Source organism: Panthera tigris, chromosome F2, assembly GCF_018350195.1.
Source record: "Panthera tigris isolate Pti1 chromosome F2, P.tigris_Pti1_mat1.1, whole genome shotgun sequence".
Taxonomy (NCBI): domain Eukaryota; kingdom Metazoa; phylum Chordata; class Mammalia; order Carnivora; family Felidae; genus Panthera; species Panthera tigris.
In genome coordinates, this window is record NC_056676.1 from 63,585,123 (window position 1) to 63,608,682 (window position 23,560).

At 36.8% G+C, this 23,560-nt stretch overlaps 1 protein-coding gene across 3 annotated transcripts in view; it reads left to right on the top strand.

Annotated features, from left to right (window-relative positions):
• Positions 1–23,560, top strand: part of LOC102949163 (MDM2 binding protein) — a 91,441-nt gene that overhangs the window by 65,569 nt on the left and 2,312 nt on the right. Inside the window, exons 16-22 of one of the 3 annotated variants that reach the window (XM_007075591.3) lie at positions 1,220–1,375; positions 4,148–4,243; positions 10,972–11,238; positions 13,140–13,389; positions 13,958–14,071; positions 17,191–17,256; positions 17,815–18,021. In XM_007075591.3, the coding sequence (XP_007075653.1) occupies positions 1,220–1,375; positions 4,148–4,243; positions 10,972–11,238; positions 13,140–13,389; positions 13,958–14,071; positions 17,191–17,256; positions 17,815–17,853 (988 nt within the window). In that variant the 3' untranslated portion in view covers positions 17,854–18,021. Of the gene's footprint in view, positions 1–1,219; positions 1,376–4,147; positions 4,244–10,971; positions 11,239–13,139; positions 13,390–13,957; positions 14,072–17,190; positions 17,257–17,814; positions 18,022–23,560 lie in introns of those variants that run through there. The other 2 variants (XM_042973539.1, XM_042973540.1) reach the window with 2 other exon arrangements.

The window sequence follows — 23,560 nt, forward strand, 5'->3', positions numbered from 1 at the left end:
TTGAAAGATTTGCACTTTGGTGACAGAGCAGTAGCATGATCTGTGATAGTGCTTGATAAAACCGTTAGCATTCTCTGAAACTACAGTATTTTCCTTTTTCTAGTTTTTAAACTTCTGTGAGTTTTTGGGTCCTTCTCAGAGTGATAGAGTAGAAATAGTACCTAATTCAGAGTCACTCTAGTTCTGACTGTCATTTTATTTTATTTTATTTTATTTTGTTTTTAATTTTTTTTAACGTTTATTTATTTTTGAGACAGAGAGAGACAGAGCATGAACGGGGGAGGGGCAGAGAGAGAGGGAGACACAGAATCTGAAACAGGCTCCAGGCTCTGAGCAGTCAGCACAGAGCCCGACGCGGGGCTCGAACTCACGGACCGCGAGATCATGACCTGAGCCGAAGTCGGACGCTTAACCGACTGAGCCACCCAGGCGCCCCCTGACTGTCATTTTAAATGGCTGTGTCACCCTGGGCTTATGGCTTGTAATGCAAACCAATGTGTGTTAGTATCTTTATCTGAAAATTAGTAATAATGATTGTTTTCTGGGCTTGGTATGCTGACTTTCACTTTAGAAAGTACTTATTTTCAGGTGGTAACTTCATTTTGAGAGAAGAACTATTCTGTCTTTGTTAAGGAAATTTGTGAGGATTAAGAACATATTGTATGTAAAGTAGTTTGAGAAGTATAAACTCTTGTATATATTTCAACTGTAATAATGATTCAGTGCTTATTCATAATGTTATAATCATGGCTAAGAGAAACCTTGGGGAGATTTCTGATTACTGTCTCATTTCATGGTTGTGCCTCAGGTAATCTTTCAAATTCATAGAAAATTGGAACATTTAGTCCCTACTGTCAAAATTTACGAGATTATGGGGTTTCCGAACGTACAAAACAGTTTAGATTTAAGTTTTATAGAATTGATAACTTCACACTCCTAAATAATCATGCCATCACTTATAAAGAATAGAATTATGTTTATATTAGTTAAGTAGTAACATTATTGCTGTGGTAACTGCAAGTTTCACCGTGACCTACGGGTTTTTAAAAATATACTTGTATACTAAATGATTCACAAAGATTTTACATTATTTTCTTTCCTAAATAATAATTCTGTAGTTTTCTTTGTCTGTTGTTCTCGTTTCTGCTCACATCACCTTTTCCTGACTACGGTGAATTCTAATCCATTTTTAATTAATCTACATAACACTATTTCTCAGAACTGGTTCATTACCTCGTTCATCTGAACAGTTGCTGGGCCACAAAGAGGGTCCACGGGATTCAGTCACCTTATTGGATGCTAAGGAATTGCTGAAATTCTTTACTTCAGATGGATTACCAGTTGGAGATCTTCAACCTTTACAGATTCAAAAAGGGTAAGTTATAAACTTGTAATTGCCAGTTAACTTCTTAAAAATCATTTGTAAAGCACATTGCATCTCATTTCTTTAGTCAGTTGATGCCCTCTGCTGCTTAGGCAAAATTCTCAAGGATGATCCCAGTGTTCCTCACATTTTACCTTAGCCAATGTGCTACTGTTTTGTGGTATTGAATATAAGGAAAACAAGAAAGCAACCTCTGTTTACTCCCGGTAGAAGTCAGTAGCTTCTACTTTGTATACAAAGGACAATGCTTATTTAGAAAGAATTATAATTTGACTTGTAAAAAAGTTTTAATTCTTTTATCTGTGTTATTCTTTGGTTTTGATTTTGCCATTACCTGTCATGACACTGTCAGTCATGCCCAATATTAGCAAAAAGCACAGCCTTTCAACTGAAGAGAATGGAAAAGTACAATAAAAATGTTTTTGAAACTGTAATATTACTAAGAACTCAGTGTCTATATGAATAGTTTATAACTGATTTGACTTCCAAGACAACTTCCACTAAGTTACTAGTTAATATAATACTAGATGTTGCTAAAGTTGACTTAATGAATAGGTAAAATTGTGACATCGGTTACTCATGAGATTTGAATCATTTGTTCACCATCCCGATTTCTTTTTAATGTTAATCCATTATTTTGAAAACCTCCCAGAGGACCTTAAAAATTATAGATCACTTTAATCACTTTTACAAAACTTGTTTTGGCAAATATTGATTTTAAAGGTAAATTTTGGAAGGCATTTCTTTCAAGGTAGTTATATTTCACAAATAATCCCGGAGCTCATTGCCTTTATGTGCATGTTCACGAGAGGGAGGCAGGGAGGGAGAGAGAGGGAGAGAGAAAAGGAACAACTTTGAAAACTTGAGGATCTTAATAATTCTGGGTCTTAATGACTTAATGATCTTAGTGACGTAAAAATTGTGTGATTTTTCCTTCCTCATAACTTTGAGAGATTGATAATCTTTTTCATGGGAATCAAGAAAGTGAAGAATTATATACACATTTTCATTTATTTAGCTATTGGATTATTGTCCTTCCGGATCATTAAATGTGAATTGACAAAGTCAAATGGATTTGCCAAAACTGAATTATATAGATTTTGCTCTTTTGAACAGAATGTCTTTCTAAATGCACTGATGGAGGATATACTCGTAGTGGAGATACACTTTTTTTTTTTTTTTTTTGGTAATTTGTGGGCAGTTTACTTAGGAAAATCTGATATGGTTCCTTGGTGTTAGAATGACATCATTATCCAATATATCTTCTACTAATGTTAAAGTCGAACCATGAGCTTTCATAACAACGAATCAGGAACCTGTGGATTCTTACTAAAATGTCTGCGTATGCAAGGAGCTGTTGAAATGTTAAAGTATAGGCATGACTCCTGTGTGTATACCAGAGAGATATTAAACACTGACAAAATACATATTTATTGAAACATTTCTTTTGGAAAGAACAAGTTCTGAGTAAAATTAAAGAAAAACACATAAAGTTGCTAAGAGGGTTGAAATAAGAAATGAGACACATGGGTAAAGGGAAGAAGTGAAATGCTAGGTGCCTGAATTGTTTTATATCAAGAAGTCATTCGTTTAATAATGAGTCATCAAAATACTGGGGTCATTAAATTAGTGTTACTAATTAGTGTTACTTTTTGTGGAACACTTTAAATGGACGCGTTAGAATATAATTCTGTTTTTAGGGCTCATTACTTAGCATATGCCTTACATTTTAATGTAATAATTTCAAATGCTTATTAATAGCAACCTAGGTAATTTTCAGTGGCAAGCGGGCAGTTTTTATTACTAAAGCCATAGTGGGGGAAATGTGAGAGAGCACAAGTATTTATGGTACTGTACAACCTGCTTGCCTTTCTATGTGCCATTTCCAAGTTTTCATTCTATTGACTATGTAAAGGCCACCACTGCATTGTTCTCCCATTCCCATATAACCTATTCTCCATCAGGAACATGATCCTGAGCATTGGAACAGTGCCTCTCAGCTCAGGCAGAGAAGCAGGGGTTGGTGGGAGTGGGTACCTACCAGAATAATCAGAAGAGCTTAACCTAATTGCAGTGACCTTTTTCTTCCTGAGATTTTGATACACCCCTGCAGGTCTGCATGTGGATGGGGTTGAGCATGAATATTTTATGTAAGCTCACCATATGATTAGTTCTCACCTACCTGCTGATTGAAAAACTACTTCAGAAGCAGAATTGAAGTCAGCAGTCTCTGTATCCTCTGGTATTTAACAGGATGCTAACTCTTAAAGTAGGTGTCAAGATGACTGCATTTCCAGGCAAAGAAAAATCTGGATCCCTTATAGTAGGAAGTAAATGCTTTGTTACCAAAAATTTCAAATTAACTTTATTCATCCACAAAAAAGAATTTAACTAAATGCATAAACATTAGGTGACTACACCGGGAAAAAAAATCCTTCAGAAATAATGCAGCTTCTCAAATTTCCACTATAAATCATTTTTCATTCTTGATTTATCCATTTCTCAAAATAGTTTTGTGAAGTAAATAATAAAGAACATCATGACTTCAAAAACTTGAGGCACAGAAAATGCAGGTGGCAAACCCACTTAAGGCTTAACTTTGTTGGATTTCCTTCTTAAGCTTTCTGATGTTACTTACACTTTATCCCATAGAAGATTCAATTATGGAGAAGGAAGTCAGATTTCTTCCTTTAGGTACCTTCTTGAACTTTCTCTTTGTCACTAAATAAACTTTAAATACAAATGAAAAACTTTTTGTTTTAGGGAAAAGACTTTTGTTCTGACACCGGAACTTAGTCCTCGGAAACTTCAGGGTTTACCTTTTGAAAAAGCCTCAGTATGTCATTATCATGGAATTGAGTAAGTTTTTATTTACATCTTACTCTTCTGTGTGTTGCTGATGAAGCTTTTCTTATGTGAGTGTAAAAGGTGTCTGTACCAAAATGATATAAATTGAGATACAGAGCCAAAGAGAAAGTCTATCAAAAAGCGTTATAAAGCAAAACAGTGCATACACAAATTAAGAAATTGTCTTCGATTGTAAAAAAAAAAAAAGTTATGTGTGATGATTAATCAGTTTTTATAGCATTTAAACATTCTGTTATTAATCACCAGATATTTTAATCAGAATTATTGTGGTCCCTGTGTTATAAATGTGTATTTATACTAGTTCCTGTTCACTAATTACATTGTAATTGCTCAGTAACTATTAGATGAAATGTGTTCCCATTTGTAACACATTAATTGTGTATAAATTTTTATAGTATTTTAATTGACCAGTCCGAATAAAATTTCAAAGGATTCTTTTGCATGAAGGTATTAAAAGTTTCTGAGCTAATGTGCGCATCTGCCATTTTCACAAGAACAGGAACTGGAATAATGATGATAAAATATTTGATGATAAATTTTCAAGCCTTGATGATTCATTTTGCAAAATATTTTACGTGCATAAAGCAAAACTTACTTTCTATTGGTTTTCCATAAATGAATAAGGACTTGATTTACCTTAACGTTTAAGAAGCAACTTTATCAGTGATCACCTGAAGCATGCTATTTTGAGTGGCTTCTAAACTTTTTTTTTAAATTTTTCTTTCAATGTGTGAGAGCAAGGGAGAGACAAGTGAGAGGGAGAGGGGCAGAGAAAGAGGGAGACAGGGAAACCGAAAGAGGCTCCAGACTCTGAGCTGTCAGCAGAGCCCAATGCAAGCTATGCAGGGCTCGAACCCACGAACCGGAAGATCATGACCTGAGCCAAAGTTGGACGCTTACCTGACTAAGCCAGCCAGGTGCCCCGACTTGTAAACTTAATGTTTATTTCACATAAACTTTAAAAATACTTTTCTGAAGGTCATTCACTCAGGGGCTAAAGATACAAAAGATAATTATTTTCCTAAGAAGCATATACTCTGTAGAGGAGAAAGAAAAAAAACACGTAAGGTTAGTAGAATATAAGTAGTGTTAAAATACAGATGTCTGCTGAGTGGATGGAAGAAATAAATGGCAGGAAGTATTTGGGAGTATTTCAAAGAGGAAATCCGAACTAAATTTTAAAGAATGAATAGGAGATTACCTGACAAAAAAGACAATGTCTGGGTAGCAGCAAAGTGCAGAGGTACAGATTCTAGGAAGTGAAACCACATTTTTGTTTCTGACTAAGAGTGATAAACATATTGTTCTGTAATGAGACCAAATCATGACGTCTGAAGGTCACTAGTGACATGGGAGGAAAGTTGATCTTTACTTTTGAGGAGTAAAAAACCTTTATTTTTATTTTTAAAGCATGAGGTTATATGCTTGGGTTTGTGCCATTGGAAGAAATCTCACTGGCTTTTGATAAATTGAGTTGAAGTATTTCAAGCAGGAGATGTTGAAGGACTAAAATACTATCCAGGCAGTGAAAATAGAAAGGAGATTTACAAACTTAAAGCTCTCTAAAGAACTTTAGGCCAAGTAGATGGTGGGGATGAGAAGGAAGGAGATAACAAGAATTTCTTTAGCGTTTCTAGCTTAGACACACTGGAAGGACGTTGGTACAACTGAGAAAATACAGATGGTCACCCAACACGTCATTTCTAGGCATATTTAGGTTCCATGCTATATTTGAATAAGATTTATTTCATTTAAAGAGTATGTATGTAAGTTTGACACTAGAGGCAAAATATCCAGTTATTTTCAAGCATCAAAATTAAACTCCCCATTAAAGTCAGGTGCCAGAAAAAGATACTGCCCTCACTGGTTTTTTTTTTTTTCCTCTGTCAACCATTGTTCTGAATGTTTCTGTTTTAACCATTGTTTGGGCCAATCAATTAAAATAAGGAAAACAAGAAAGGTTAAAGAAGTTGTATGTATTGAAACGGAGACCATAAGAAGTTTTTGTTTTTGTTTTTTGTTTGACAGAGAAGAGACCTGAAAAATTATTAGAAGTGATAGAATTTGAAAAGTGGCCAGTGATGAAACATTTACAAGTCTAGTTTACTCTCAACCAACCATTTCCCATTTTAAACACTCCAAAAAAAGATCTCATTCAAAATAGCAAATAAAACCATAAATATTAGAAGTATTTTTGCAAGACATATAGAATGGAAAAAATTGCAAATACTCTATATTAGGGGACCTAAAAGCAACGTTGATTACTTAGGGGAAACATCCTTGTTTCCCTATACACAGATTCCATATTCTAAAGGCATCAGTTCTTCAGGAATACATGTAAATATTTAATATAATTCTTAACCTTGAACCTTTGGATGAAATAATTCTTTAATTTATCTGGTAAGCCTCCTCCCTTTTATTTAAAGAATGAAATACATTTTATCATATAACCAGAAAATTTTATTATAAAGCTAGACCTAAATAGGAAGTCCAAGGAAAAAAGCAAGTACACATTGGACTTTGATCTAATAGAGGAAGAATTTCAAATCAGAAAGCAAAAAGTGAAATATTCAGTAGATAATAGTGAGAACATGATTAAATACACAAATAAAAATAAATTAATTTAAAATGATTCTTAATTCACACCAAATATCAAAATAAATCCAGATGTATTCAGAATTAAAAGTGAAAAATTGTGAAAGGAAAGAACTAGCATAAAATGTAGGGGAACATCTGTCCTAAATACAGGGAAGACTTTTTTATTCATTGTTCTAAAAAAGAAAAGAATGATGTCTCCGAATTTTAAAACAGTGGCGTCAGTAATCAACAGAAACAAAAGAAATCCTTAAAGTAAGGATTAAACTGAGAAAAATATTGTTGAACATAAATGAGAAGGTATTTTCTTTTGTGGTTACAGAATGCTTTCAAACCAGTGAGAAAATAAAATAAATGCCCCTGTGGAAAAGCTGGCAAAATCTTGAGCTATGTGTTTATCAAAGAGGAAATACAAATGACTGATACACATGGCAAATTGTTTTTATCAACTCTTTTTTTATTTGCTTTTAAATTTACATCCTTAATGTAAATAGAAACAACGGGGAGGGTGCTTTTCACTTACAAAGTCCCAGTAGTAGTTAAGGAACAGGAAGGAGTAAGCCGGCTTCTAGAAGTGTAATTGTTACACCCTGTGTGGAGGGCTGCTCAGTAATTTAGCAAAACCCACGCAAATGTTTATAACATCAGGTTAATTCATTTAGCCTAATGAAAAAAAAAGTGATGTACACTGAAAGTTGTTATGCAAGGGTATTTTCCACAAGGTTACTTAAAACAAGAAACATTGGAAATGTCTAACTGTAGGGGCTTGGTTCAATACATTATAGTATATCCATAAAATAAAATTCTGTGCAGCCACCAAAATGGCTAACATTAAAGAAGACTGATGAATATTGACAAGTATATGGAACAATCAGAACTGTCATACATTGCTGGTGGGGGTATGAAATGATGGATCTACTCCAGAGAAGGATCTGGCAGGTTCGTTATAAAACTAAACATACTCAGATCCTATGGCTCAGCAGTTCCAACACTAGGCATTTTCCCAAGAGAGAGAAATCACAACTCCACAGGAAGACTTGAACAAGATGGTACAGAGCAGTTTTATCCGTAATGGCCCCAGATTGGAAACAGCCTAGGGGTATGGCAGTACAATGGATTAAAAAGCTGGTGTATGTAGGGAAAGCAATACTACAAAAACAACATGCTGTTACATGCAATAACATTGCACTTTTGTCTGCGTGTGGAAAAACAGTTGAAGTAAGAAGTTGAGGACTTTAAAACGAGCAATAGGGAGCTACCCACCCCCATAAACAAACAAATCTTTTCTGTGACTCAGTTTCCTTTACATTTGTGGTCCTTAATCTGAGGACATGGAGATCACACTAATGAAGTTGTAGGAGGTGGGCACAATGAATCCAGAAGATTTGGGTATATAGTGTGGGGGGCCTATTATGTTCAACATGGGTAATGTATCTGCTTGGAACAAAATTCCAGTGGAATTTTAACATAAACATGAAGCTGAAAGGAGAGTTCTCTCTTTCTCATGTTGCTATAAACTTTTAGACTCCTTGAGCTCTTCTATACCCAGACATAAGGAATATTTGGAAAAAATACATATAAACTGTTCAAGTACAAATCAGTGTTTTCTTAAGGCAAAATGAAATATATCCTCTGTTGGCTCATTTGTCTGCTTTTACACCTATTTTATCCTGGAGTGTTAGGTACCACTGATTGTAAGATGCACTGTTTTCTTTAACAACAAATTAAACTCTGCTGTCAAACTGTGACAGTTGGCCACACCAGCCTCCTGTTGCTTTCAGATTTCTTTCATCTACCCCAAGAGATCTGGCAGTTTCTCCTGCCTTCATTGACATTGCTTGGTGTGTGCCAGGCAGTACCTTGCCTGTTATGTAGTTACCAAACAAAAATAGCCTCGTCTTCTTGGAGGTATTTTTCTTTCTTTGGATGCATAAAAGCATTTGGTTATGGTTTTGCAAGAAAATATTAGAAGTGTAAGTCATTCATCCAACTCTGAATATTCACTTCACTAATATCAAATGTGCACCCTGCTATTCTGTTTCTGTTCCTTTCTTATTTACAAAGTACTTTTTGTTTCAGTACCGGATCATTGTATAATCATTTGAAGACATTTTAAATGGCACAGTCCACAGGCACAGTACACATAATTCAGTTGAAGGAATGACATTATGAACAGCTGTGATCAAGAGATGTTAAAACTGGAAGGAAAATATCTGCATGTTAGAATTAAAATCTCAGAGTAGAAAAAAATATTCATTTGTATCTTTTTTCTCAAAAATTTTCTCTGGGCTCATCAGGCATTACATTACCTCTTGCCTACAACCTTTCTTAACACTCATGGTTCTTAATTTTGTTCTAGATTCTGTCGGTTGCCCAGAATAGAAATAGGACTCACCAGCGATCGTTAGGGTTACTGCTGATTTTTAATGAAATGTGTTTTATTAAACAAGAGACTGGAGAAAGATGTTACAGAACCGAGAGACCCGTTGGGCCCCCAACTTCACATTCTGACTTGGGAGCTCAGTGTTCTCCCCTGTGAAAGCAAACTACTGGGTTAGATCAGAGATTTTCGGTCCTAGCTATGCCTTACAGTCACCTGGACGGCTTTTGAAAAAACGCGCATGACTGGGTTTCACCCCAGACCAGTTAAATCAGAAACCTGGGCATGTAGATCTGGTATCTATCTCGTAAAAGCTCTTCTGGTGATTTTAATGGTCAGCCATGGATTGACCGATCCCCGGGCGTGATGATTCTTCCAACTTACATAAGCTACTACACTAAATTGGTTAAAGTCAGGTTCTGAACTCAGCAACCGGGGTCTGAAATCCTGGCGAGGCTGCATATTATCAGCACACTGTGAGGTTTGCTATGGTAGAAAGTAAACCTGCTGCTGCTGCTGATGATGATGATGATGACGATGACGATGATAAGAGCAAGAGCAGCCTACATTTATTCACTGCTTTGCTTGCATGTTCTAGGCACTGATTCTGAGTGCTTACATGTTCCTGTTCAAGGAATCCTCACAGTGGCTCTTGGAGATGACTGGTGTCAATCTCATTTTGCAAATGAGGCAGCAGAAGCATAGATAAAAGTTAAGCAATCTGGCCAAGTCCAAACAGCTAATCAGTGGTGGAGCCAGATTTAAATAAATCCAGGGAGTCCGGCTCTTCAAACTCAAATATGAAAGTGTCACAAGGGATAGAAAAAGTCCTTAAAGCCTCTGGCAGGCAATCAGATGTTAGGGTAATGATATACTCCCTGGGGGTTGAACTAAAAGCTTATGGACCCAAAGTTCTGATGTTAGGGAACGTCTTAGAATTTTATAAGCCAAGAGGACGGATTGTAAAGAAAGGTTTTAATTTTTATGGTCCACCCATCATGTATGTGAAGCCATTTGTGTTTCCCTGATGCAGCTGTAGCAGGGGAGAAAGGGAAGAAAGAGTATTCCAAGGCCGCATACCTCATAGGTGATTTTCCTGATATGCTTATTTGTTGTACTTAACAACATGTAATTTCTTTATGTCCAGAAGCATTCACTGAGCTAACTTCTCATTGATTCCTTGAATCAGATTTGGCTAGAAACCAGATGCACAGGGACAGTTGAAGTTGTTTGAAGAAAAATCTGTCAATCAGCAGTAAAGGGGGGAAGTGAGTTTCAAAGAAAAATTTTAAGTGTTCTGAGCTGTGTTTGGTGAGCCAGTTAGAATACCTTTATACCCTTTTCATCTTTGTGTTGAAAATAAACTTGCCCTTTCTAACAAAAGTCAGCATCTCGTGTTGTTACATATCAACCATACTGAGGAATCAGAGGTTGGTAGAGATTTAAAGAGTATTAAGACAGCAACTCTATTATTTTGAAAATAAGCCAGAGGATTAGCTTAATCTGTTGCCCAGAAATAGTCAAAGAGGAATCAGATCGTACTTCAAAATTTTTAATCTTTTGCCACGTCATCTAGCAGACTAGAAAAAACTGAACTCGTGAGGGAAGTCAGCCGTTTGCTCAACAATTATTAGGAATTTAAAGTAAGAGGTTTTCAACTAAATGTTCTGCCGTTTCCTAATTGGCAGGGGAAGGCCGTTGCCGTCCTGGAGACTGTGATTTTAATGGTCTTTCTCTTGTTCAGATATTGCTTGGATGACCGAAAAGCACTAGAAAGAGACGGGGGATTTTCTGAACTTCAGTCTCGTCTTATTCGTTATGAAACCCAGACCACCTGCACCAGAGAGGGTTTTCCGGTGCCCACGGTGTTGAGCCCTCTTCCATCACCTGCAGTCTTGTCAGAGCCTGGAAGCGTCCCTGACGGAGAAGCTCCACAGAGTGAGCTCCGAACTGAAGTGTCTCGATTGAAAAGGAGATCAAAAGATCTAAATTGCCTTTATCCCCCCAAAAGGTGATATGTTAAGTACATAAAAATAGTCTCTTGACAGAAAGTGTTGCCTAGAGTATTCTTTTATTTATTTATTTATTTGACTTTTATTTTTAAAAAATTTTTTTGACAGAGAGAGAGCAAGAGTGTGAGCGGGGAAGCGGGCAGAGGGAGAGAGAGAGAGAGAGAGAGAGAGAGAGGACCCCAAGCAAGTTCCATACTCAGTGTGGAGCCAGACACAGGGCTCAGCTCCATCCCGCAGCTCCAGGGTCATGACCTGAACCAAAGAGTTGGATGCTCAACTGACTGAGCCATATTAGTCCTTCCTATTTTTAAGTAGCTTTCTGCATAGATCTTAGATCAATATTCCTTCATATCAGGAATTTTGTTTTCATCGTGAGCAGTTGTATTTACACTTGTAAGTTATAAAAAGACTTGACTTGGAATTTCTTGCTTTCTATGCTAATATACAGTCTGTTAGCATGATGGACTGTAAAGTGGTCAAGTCATGCAACACTCGAGAGCTTACCCAGAAGCAGCAGAACTGCTTTGTGGAAGAGGGGGTTTGGGGATGGCAGCTTTCCTACTGTCTGCCTGCCTCCTCCCACTGCTTTCTGCCTGCCCCGGCCCCTTCAACAGGGACTTCCATTGTTTCACGTAAAATATAGCTTAAAACACTACATAATATTATAAGAAACTTTTCCAGACCCTTTTTTTGCTAGCTAAGGAAAATGTCCAAATACTGGAACAGAAGTTTTCGTAAACACTCTGAATTCTGTTGGATTCGTAGATCTTTAGTACCTTTGTCAAATTTAGGTCTTTGGCATCTACAGCAAGCTTTAAATTTTTATCGTATGTATGTAAATCTTTCAAAAATTAGGAAATATGTTAAAGTGAGACTTTCAGATCTTTTTTTTTTTTTTTTGGAGCAGTTAGAAATATTAGAATACTATTTCCCTGATATGGAATAACCAAATTATCATTTTTTAATTAAAAAAATTTTTCTAATGTTATTTATTTTTGAGAGAGAGCATGAGAGGGGGAGGGGCAGAGAGAGAGAGACACACACACAAAATCTGAAGCAGGCTCCAGGCTCTGAGCTGTCAGCACAGAATACGATGTGGGGCTGGAACCCACGAACCTTGAGATCATGACCTGAACTGAAGTCAGATGCTTAACCAACTGAGCCACTCAGATACCCATGTAATAACTAAATTATTTTTATGAGGACTTTATAAATTCATGGTACTTTTTATACATGATAAACCTAAAAAGCAAATCTGTTAACATTTCCTATACTGTATTTTGTAGGAATGTTTTTTATTCTGACTTGAGACTAATAATAAGATATGTGTTCTGGAAAAGAAAGAACACTGTGGTCTGTGGGTTAGCAGAATTGAAGGATATGAGACCCTATCTTGTAAAAGGAAATTTAAACATTTTAGAGAGATGGAACCATGATCCAACTTTAGTTTCATTTGTATTTAACACTTATTTTGCCCAGGTAATTGCATGGGTACAATAAGTATCGGTTATGGTTTCTTTGTCAAAATTATCTTTATAGAAAAGCATAAGTACTTATGCTGATTATTAAATTTACAAATATCACCACCTGGAGTTCCAGAGCTGATTGAGGTGAGAAGTTGTAAATTGACAGGGCTGGCAACAGCATACTCCTCGTTGCTTTTCCTCCTAGCTGAAATTCTCGTTTGTTGTTCCTTGCTTTGTATGTTTTAGTCACTCATTTGAAGAACTAAGAGAGCAACTGTATAGTTGTCAATTACTTAAGGCAGTAGCAGCAAGAAATCTTGTTTGCTTTTCTTAGGTTTATGTTTCAGTGGATATAGTTGTCACATTTAGGACAGAAAATGGGCCTCATTGTTGATTCACTTCATTTGTGTTTTTGATATATTTCTCCACAATAGACTTGTGAAGTCTGAAAGTTCAGATTCTCTTCTTTCTCAGACAAGTGGCAGCACTAATCCTCATCATCATGCAGTGACGTCCAGAAAACCACGAGCAGAGCGATCATTATCTGTGACCTGTCCATCTGTTCCAGTTCTTAGCAATGAAACTTCAAAAGTCACTACAAAAGCCAGTTCTGGTCAAAAAAGTGTGCATGGATCAAAAACATCAAGGCAAATTAAGGAATCAAGATCACAGAAACACACACGGGTAAAGATTTCTTTCCTGTCTCTTAGTTCTACATGGGAAGAAATTCCTGTACTTAGTTCATTTAAAATGTATGTCTAAAAATTTTATGAATGGAATAACATGGTATCGGTAATGTACTTTAAAATAATCCAACATAAGAAAGATAATGGATAAGTGGGCAGAGATGTAAATGAAATTAGCCACAAATTGATCCTTATTGAAACTGATATATTGAAATAAGGATTCATTATAAAATGTTCTGCTTTTCAGTGTTTGAAATGTTCCATAATAAAAAATACATACACTTATGTACATCTCTACTGTATGTAGCCTTTACACTCAGATTTTGTTTGAGAATTCATGATATGAATTCCTCTTAATATACTCCAGTCATTTATTCCTGACAGATATCTTATGATATGTGTGACCATATAAATATTCCAGACCTCTTTTTTTTCCTCAGTTGTTTTGTCTTGATAAACTTATCTTTCACAGAGTTACATGGGTGTGTAATTCACACAAATCTAAAGAAGCAATACATTTGTACCTTTTCCAAGAAATATTAGTCATATGTTATGTTCTATTCAAGATACTGAAAGAGGTAGTTACGGAAACCCTGAAGAAACACAGCATTACTGAAGCTCATGGATGTTTCACTGCATGCAGCCAACGTCTCTTTGAGATCTCCAAGTTCTATCTGAAGGTACAGTGTCTTCTTTCATAACAGCAAAATTGAGGTCCTGATATTCCTATTTGACAAAGTACATTTTAGCTTATAACTTGTTACCAGATTTTTTTTTTTTTTTTTCTTTAGTGGAGATAGAAAAACTGGAGCCAGTGGGTGCCTGGGTGGCTCAGTCCATTGAGCGTCCAACTCTTGATTTTGGCTCAGGTCATGATCTCATGGTTGTGGGATCGAGCCTCATGTTGGGCTGCACACTGAGCTTGGAGCCTACTTAGGACCCTGTCTCTCTCCCTCTGCCCCTCTCCTCTCTCTCTTTAAAAAAAAAAAGAGAAAAAAAAATTGCAGCCAAAATATTTTATATTGAGTTTTGTCTTCATATATAGAAAACTACATTTTAACTGGTATCCTCAGTATCTCCCTAACAAGTCTTTGACTTTAAAGCTTTAAAACATGTTTAATTAGTAATTTTAGTATAGAGTGAAAAAGGCAACTGGGATGAGTGTCAGAACACCCTGTTCCTAATTTTGGATCCACTATCAGCTAGTTGTAAGACATTGGACAGATCAGCCATGCAGATGATGCTTCTGTAAAACTTGGATGCTGTTGGATTATCTCCAGTTTTTAGAGTTTCGGACTCAAATCAGAGTTGTGCGTGAGTTCCTGGTTAAAACTACAGATTGACCATGTGCATTTAATTCGCCTTCTTTTTAAAATCTCTCAAGAAAGATGGTATTAAAGTACAAAAACAAAGAAACAAAGAGAGAAAACAAGTGTAGAAGTATGGTTAGTACGTTGTTGAACAAGACAGAGCCCACAGAAGCATGGTATCATGGAGAAGCCCGCGCCCCGAGGAGCACCAGTGAGGAACAAACCACTTCATGTAACAGGTCTCCGAGGTGCTCAAGGTTTGAAGACACCGGGTATCATGGAAGAAAGGAGTGTGGTGCCAGGCGGAAGATAAGGGGATTGAATAAAGATCTACAAAGGGAACTGGGGAACCTTGCTCTACAGGTCCTTCTGCCACAAGGGTAACTTCACGGTCCACTGCATGTACTCTCCCCCCCAGCTCTGTGACAGTGCAGACAGTAGTCTCTGGAGACAAAAGATTTAAAGGCCTCTAGGAAAAAACCAGCTGGCCTCCTAATAACCCTACTTTGTAACGCCTCCAGACAGAGCTTCCAATATAATTTTATATCTCATTTTTAAATATGATTGGGCCTCCAAGGATTAGCAGACTTTTGAGGGTTTTCCAGTAAAGAGATACCAAAATGTAAAGGAATGAAGGGAACTCTTAAGGAGCAGAAAGCTGTAGAAAACTTCATAAAAACTAAAATTCTCTCAGAGAGAAGATAATTGCATCCGTAAAACTAGAACAGGATGCTGTTTCCAGAAACTGTATAGAACATGAAAGCTTCTTGAAATTAAAAATGTGATAAAATCAATCCAACAGAAAGGCTGAACAGTTAAGATGAAGAAATTTACCAGAAATTAGAATCAAATGATAAAATCAGGAAACATAGGATAAGAAAATGGGAGGTTCCTCAAAAAACTAAAAATAGAACTACTCTACATCCCAGCAGTTGCACTACTAGGAATTTATCCAAAGGATACAAAAATGCTGATTTAAAGGGGCACATGTACCCCAATGTTTATAGCAGCACCATCAACAGTAGCTAAATTATGTAAAGAACCCAAATGTCCATTGACTGATGAATGGGTAAAGAAGATGGGGTGTGTATATCCAATGGAATACTACTAGACAATGAAAAGGAATGAAATCTTGCCATTTGCAACAACGTGGTTGGAACTAGAGGGTATTATGCTAAGTGAAATAAGTCAGTCAGAGGAAGACAAATATATGCTTTCACTGATATATGGACTTTGAGGAACTCAACAGATGAACATAGGGGAGCAGAAGGTGCTTCAAAGCATCTGCAAAGAGGATGAAGTTTAGCAGAAGAAGGGACTGAGTCGAAAACCAAGAGCTGACCTAAGGAGCAGTTAGACGAAATCAGAGCAGATTTTGGGAGAACGATTGCCAGGTGAAAAAATAAGAATAAGAATAAAAATCAGATTTTTATAAAACCTTAACTGAGAGATTATCCAGTGTATTTGAGTATTTGAAACAACTTTGCTGTTTGTACGTTGAATCAGTCTATTGCAGCATTTGGCGGAGGTGGGGGGGTACCTAGAATTACACACATGGCAAACTAAGCAAATGTAATTTAACTACAGGATAGACAAAATGCTACACGAGAGGATAATTATAATACATACTTAGCTCAAGACTGAACTGTATTTACGGAGGTATAATAATGCAAACACACTATTTATTAATAAAAAATGTGGCCCAACAGTTATTGAGAGGAAGGGGAGGGGCTGGCAGGATTCAGACACCTGAACCCACTACCTGAACCCATAACAGTGTTCATTGCCTCTAATTCCTAAATCAAAAAGTAGCAGCATAAGCATATTATTCAGAAACCTGAAGGTATAAATAAGAGAAACAGCTAAAAGAACTGAAAGTGGCCGTCTGCCTTCTGTGAAGCATAACTTAGAGGTACAGCAGAGGACTGCTGTTTTTTTTGTTTTTTTTTTTTAATACATTTTTTTTTTTTACTTTGTAATCTGATATAATCCTATTTTTTTAAAGTCAAGAGATTTCAGTTTCCTTTCCTGTCAACAAAGAGTCATTCCCTCTTTTTTCTGGAATGAATTAAATGAAAAGAAGAGAAAAAAGAGATTTTATCTAAAAAATAAATACAAATGCTGTATATTCATTTCCTGAGTACCAAAGCATTAGTGGATACTCATAGTCAAATATGAAGCTTAGATTTGGTCAGTACTGCTGCGAATATGAGGTTAGAATGACATAGATTTATATATATATATATAGTACACTTATATATATTTATATGTATTTTCCTGTTGTTACAGATGTTAAAGTATCTTGATACTTCAGGGTAGAGCTAATTATAATCTTTTACTTTGATTTTTTTTTTTTTTGTAATATTTCCTGAGTCCCACTGATACTTGTACAATGTTTTAGGATAATCTCAAGTTTATTTGATTAATAATGACTTGTTCTCTGTAATTTAATGTACAAATCATGAAATGCTCTATTTTGTTATATTTAGGATCTTAAAACTTCAAGGGGTTTATTTGAAGAAATGAAGAAAACAGCAAACAACAATGCTGTACAGGTAAATAGCTTATTCCCAAGAAACTACATTCAATTAAATTGCTATTTTACTTTAGGGTAGCTACGATGCTGTTATATATGCTGTAAGAGTTCTCCTTAAAATACTTAATAGTAGACTAATGCAAACAGAGCATTTTGGAGTATTTAATAGGTTGCTCTACTAACAAAAGAGTTTCTAGAAATGATGTTAAGAAAGAAAAATATTTTTAAATCCAAAGAGCTGGAAAAATTAATCCATTTTGATTAGTTGTTTTCAGAGTTTGGTTTAATTTCTTTCCAGTGACCCTTTGAAAACGTTTTTTTAAAAAGGTGAAAAAATAGAGCAGAATCTTTATTGTGTTCAGTGAGGACAATTCCTGTACTCTGCAGTCGAAATCTACCTTCAGTTTTCTTTCCTTCAGTTAGAAAATAAAATGTGCTTTTCAGATAAAATGTGTTTTAAGATTTTGACGCGCTACTTCTAATTTCAAATTTCTATGATACTGTTTGAACTTTATCTTTTGCTATCCCTTGTGTTTTCAGTAGAAACAAACAATAATCACATTTTTTCTCCTCCTAGGTGATTGAATGGGTATTAGAAAAGACAAGCAAGAAATAACACAGAATCTTTCTCTTTGGACAGTTATAAATTGGCCAGAGCTGTTATTTCCTATTTGTTTCTTTAGTTTGAAAATTATAAGCAAATTTCAAACTTTATTCATAGAATAGATGTTTTGTCTCTAAATAATTTTATAAATATCCAATATTTATATAGTTTTGAGGATGCTCAATTAATGTGCTTTTTTAATTGTATACTTATTTTACAGTTTCACTATATTTTAATTTTTAAGGTTAATATTTTAAAATATGTTTTAAAATCTTTACTCTTGGTTATTTATTTCAATAAATAGAAAAAGTTACTTCTTTTCTTCTTGGTAAATGTCTTTGTTGTTAGGCCAGATAAAATGACTGAATCTCAAGTAAGACATTGCCAGTGGCTTTTCTCATGTGACACAACAGCATACTTTATTGGGAAGTTCCTGGTTTAGAAAATATTGGTAAAAACATTTACGCAGGTAGCTGTCTTCCCTTAGCCCTGCCTCGGGGCCAGCGCTGTTGGAGCTATTCATGTTTATTTGGGATTAGAAATGAAGAAAGGGCAGAAATTGTGAAAATAAGATATAGTGAAAATGACTAAGTAGAGACTCCCAGAAAACAAGATCTTTTCTCATGGTAGAAAATCTGGAAAATGCAGAAAATACAAAACAGAGTAAAAAAAATTCCAACATTGCCCCACTATCTCTAGGTAACCACTGGTAATATTTTTAAAATATATATGTAATTATTTTTAAAATATTTTAAAAGTTGGAGCCATACATGTGTGTATATGTGTGTATGTGTGTTCATATTTGTCTGTGTATTAATTTAATAGCCTGTTTTCCACTTAACAACATATCATGAATTATATATATATATATATATATATATATATATATATAATTTTAATAACTGTGTAATATCAAGGAACCACAATTTGTTTAACCAGTCCCCATTGTTAGACATAATAGGCTCAATTTTTCCCTATTATAAATAAAACTGTAATGAATCTTCCTAATGCATCACTGATTATTTTCTCTGTATAACTTTTTAGGAGTGGAATTTGTGAGTCTTAAGACTGATGGTAATATTTCCAAATTGCCTTTCTGAGAAATCAGTTTGCATACCCACCAGCAGAGTCCCTGTTTCCTTTTTTGGTGACTAAAAATAGTGAGGGTGAGCATTTTATTTACAGTATATAAAGAACCAAAGAACCCTTACAACTTAAGACATAACCTAGAGGGTTTTTTTTTAATAGGCAAGGAGTTGAAAAAACATTCCACAAAATGTTACAAAAGAAGATATAGGAATGGCAATAAACACACGAAAGATATTACAAGAAGATATTACAAAAGAAGATATAGGAATGGCAATAAACACATGAAAAGATGTTTAGTGTCCTCACTCGTCAAGAGAATGTAAATTAATGAGATGCCTCTAAACACCAACTAGAATGTGTAAAACTTTAAAACTGATGACACCATGTCTTGGTGACTATGTGGAGCATTTGGAAATCTCCTGCACTGATGTTGGGAATGGAAAATGCAATAATCATTTTGGAAAATATTTGAGTTTCTTATAAAATTCAGTTTACACTCTGCATATGACTCAGCCATTCCCGTGTTTACCCAAGGTAAATAAAAGCCTGTGTCGTGCAAAAAATTGCACTAAATACTCATACCCACTTAATGCTTAGAAGCACCAAACTAGAAACAACCAAGATGTCCATCAATAAGTGAATGGATAAGTAAATCATAAAATAACCATGGGGCGCCTGGGTGGCTCAGTCAGTTGAGCATCCGACTCTTGATTTCAGCTCAGATCATTATCTCACAATTGTGAGATCGAGCCCCATGTCCGGCTCTGCACTGAGCATGGAGCCTGCTTAAGATTCACTCTCTCCCTCTCCCTCTGCCCCTCCTTCCCTCCACCAAAAATAATAATAAAATAAAATATCCACATAATGAAATACTACTTATCAATATAATAGAACAAACTAAAAATATGCAGCAACATATGGATGACTCTCAAAATGCGCTCAGAAGAAAATGGCAGAAATATGAAATTCTAGAAGAGGAAATACAGAGTCACAGAAAGCAAATATGGTTTCCTGGGGTCAGATGTTGGAGTGACCGGAAGGTGACACGAGGAAACTTTGTGGTAATATAAATGTTCTATGTCATGGTTGTGATGGTAGGTGTCCTGGCTGCACATTTCTCAAAACTCATCAAACCGTATACTTGGAATTGTTGCATGCTGCGTAACATGGGTACTAGAGTGTTCACCTAGATACTTAGGCAAATCACTCTGTCTTGATTTCCTTCTAAAAGCCCATTGTCCTATCAGAGTCTCCACTGTGTTCATATTCCCAGATAGAGAAAGCCCAGATCCAATCTGCTTGATTAAATTTGTACATTCTCTGTTGTATTCAGTTGAACTATATGAAACTGATACCCAACCTTGTTTGCCCCAGAAAGAGTCATCAAATACAGTTTCCAAAAACACTGCACCTTTGCTGCATCCCTTGTTTGCCGCATGAGGCCAGTGAGCCTTGGGAGGTGACTGGGTGGTGGGGTTAGGTCAAGCTGTGTGGAGAGAGGGAGGGGAGACCAGATATATCCTTGCCAAGGGAACACAGTAACTCCATCTGTTTTGTAGGTTTTGTTTTGTTGAAGTTATATCTCCAAAGTGAACCAATAATTATGACTTGGAGAACTCTTTCAGTCAATTCAACTGGTCAAAGAAATTGGTTCCTAAATTTTTAGATGCCTTACTGGGATTCCAAAGCTCATTCCACGTTGTCTACCTCAGAGGCTGGATTCTCAAGTAAAAAGTGGTTAAAGATAAAAGCAGGCACAAAGGAGAGACCTAAAAGGCCCAGAAGCTTCAGGTCAGCGTCTGCTCCTCCAAGGGCATCGAGCAAGGAACTTCTGGCAAATAGCACTCCGTGTAAACCACCACTCACGGAAGGAGAGGTGGCAGGGCTGAAGTACAGATGCACACACTTTGGAGCTAAGCTCCCTGGGAGGAACCCAGCCGAGCAGGCGCTCTGCCTTTATATAGGGTAAGCATGACAGGGTCCTTCAAAGGTATATGGGCAAGAGTGCAGGGACTGAGCTTAAGATGTCAGCTGTTCTGGGGAGTTATTTACCCATGCTGGGAAAAATGCTGAAAGCTCGCCCTCTTTAAAATGACAAATGACAAGGCCCCTGTATGAGGGAAAGAGGGAGCCACGGGGCCTGACCAGCTCACTGTGTTATGTAGAGATGGTACATTTGGCAAGACTGTTGCCTGCAGAACCTGGAAAAGAGTTGTGCCTGATGCACTCATGGAGTATTTGGGTTATTTCTAGGAAGAATGTTAAAAAAAAAAAAAAAAGTGTCAGTAGGCCATGTGTTAATTTAGCTACATCTGGTAAGATGCAGGAAAAGATAGATGAGCCAAAGGAGGAACCGTGCGGTTTTCCAGCATTTCGAGGACATACTGAAGTCTTAGGACATCGTGAGTCAGAGAAGTGAAATGGTTTCGCACTTCCAGTTATTTCCAATGGCAAAAGATTCTCCAAGGAAAAAGATCGAACCTAAGGTGTGGTTATATGATCCTTTATTAAGACCTTAGAAATATTTAGGGTGAATGATTTAAAAGTAGACCCTGTGAGCTAGACAAAAGGGTTTTTAAGAATCTTAAGGGTGTTGTCCCCCAGGGACTCAGACACGAAAGTGAGGAGAGACCTGTCCTGAAGAGAATGGTGAGCGTGACCATCATCTAATGGACTAGACGAGAACTTGATAAACCACGCCCACAACATATATTTTTGAGACATAATTCACGTATCATAAAAGTCACCCTGTAAAGTGTAGAATACAGTGGGTTTAGTACATTCACAAAGTTGTGCAGTCAGCACCACTGCCTAATTCCAGAACATTTCCATCACCCCAAACAGAAACGCCATTATCTATAAGCAGTCATTTTGTATTCTCCCTCCTCCCAGCCCCTGGCAAACAGTAATCTACTTTCTGTCTCTATGGATTTGCCTCTTCTGGACATTTTGTGTAAGTTGACTCATAACAGTTTATGGCCTTTTGTGTCCGGCTTCTTTTTCTTAGCATGAGGTTTTCAGGGTTCATCCCATGTTGTAACATGTGTCAGTATTTCATTCTTTTTTATAGCCGAATGTTTTATCATTAATTAATGGACATTTGGGCTGGTTACACATTTAGGCTATCATGAATAATGCTGCTGTGGACATTTGTGTGCAAGTTTTTTGCATAGACATAAGTTTTCCATTATCTTGGGCATACGCTTATGAGTAGAATTGCTCGACTCTATGGTAACTCCACGTTTTAACTTTTTTGTTTTAACTGTTTTCCAAAGCAGCTGTACCATCTGGCATTTCCACCAGCCAATAATGTATTACCGTTCCAAATTCTCAACATCCTTCCCAATACTTGTAATTATTTGCCCTCTTGACGAGTGATGTGAAGTATGAGGTGGTATCTCATTGCAGTTCTGATTTGCATTTTCCAGATGACTATTGATGTTCAGCATTTTTTCATGTGCCTGTTGCCCATTTGTAGATCTTTGGATCTGTCCACTCAGATCCTTTGACCACTTTTAATTGGATTGTTTGTCCTTTTATTGTTGAGTTGTAAGAGGTCTTTGTATATTCTGGATTCTAGCCCCTTATCAGATACATGACTTACGGATATTTTCTCCCATTCTGTGGGTTATCTTTTCTCTTGCTTTATAGTTTTATTTCTTATATTTAGGTCTGTGATCTATTTTGAGTTAATTTTTGTGTACGATATGATTAGGTGCTGATGCCGTATTTGGAATGTTCAATTCCAGGGCTGTGAGAGTAAAGAAGAAAAAGGAAAAGAGGTGGGGAAGGCAGGAGAGCAAAGCAGGTGATACATTATTCAGTGGCCACTGCTTCATGAGGCCCAAAGAAACACATCCAGTCCCCCAGCGGGTGTCTTCTCAGTCACAGGGATTGTCTTAGGATACAAGGTGTGTGGAGAAACCCTGTCACAGGGATGTACCCAAGAAAAAGGAAGAGGATTTTTTTTCTGCTTGGCTCCTTCGTATTACTATCTCCTGTTTGGCCCCACAAAGATTTAAATCCTGTACAGTTCTGGATTGCTCAGGTCATTAGTGGCTGCTCAGGACACAGTTTTTTTGTTTTTGTTTTTAATTGTTTTAATGTTTATTTTTGAGAGAGAGACAGAGTGAGAGCAGGGGAGGGGCAGAGAGAGAGAGAGAGAGAGAGAGAGGGAGACACAGAATCCAAAGCAGGCTCCAGCCTCTGAACTGTCAGCACAGAGCCCGGCGCGGGGCTCGAACTCTTGAACTGCAAGATCATGACATGAGCCGAAGTCGGATGCGTAACTGACTGAGCCGCCCAGGCGCCCCAGGATTTTTTTAAAGTTGATTTCCCCTAGCGGCGCCTGGGTAGCACCGTCGGCTAAGCATCTGACTTGGGCTCAGGCCATGATCTCATGGTTTGTGAGATCAAGCCTCGAACTGGGCTCTGCGCTGACAGTGCGGAGCCTGCTTGGGATTCTCTGTCTCCCCTTCTCTCTCTGCCCCTCCCCCACTTCCACGCACGCTCCCTCTCACTCTCGACTGCTGCCTCTCTCTTTCTCAAAATAAATAAGTAAACTTAAAAAAAAAAAGATTGAGATCCCCTACCTGTAAGGTAAAGAAGTTTTAGAAAAGGACAATGACAG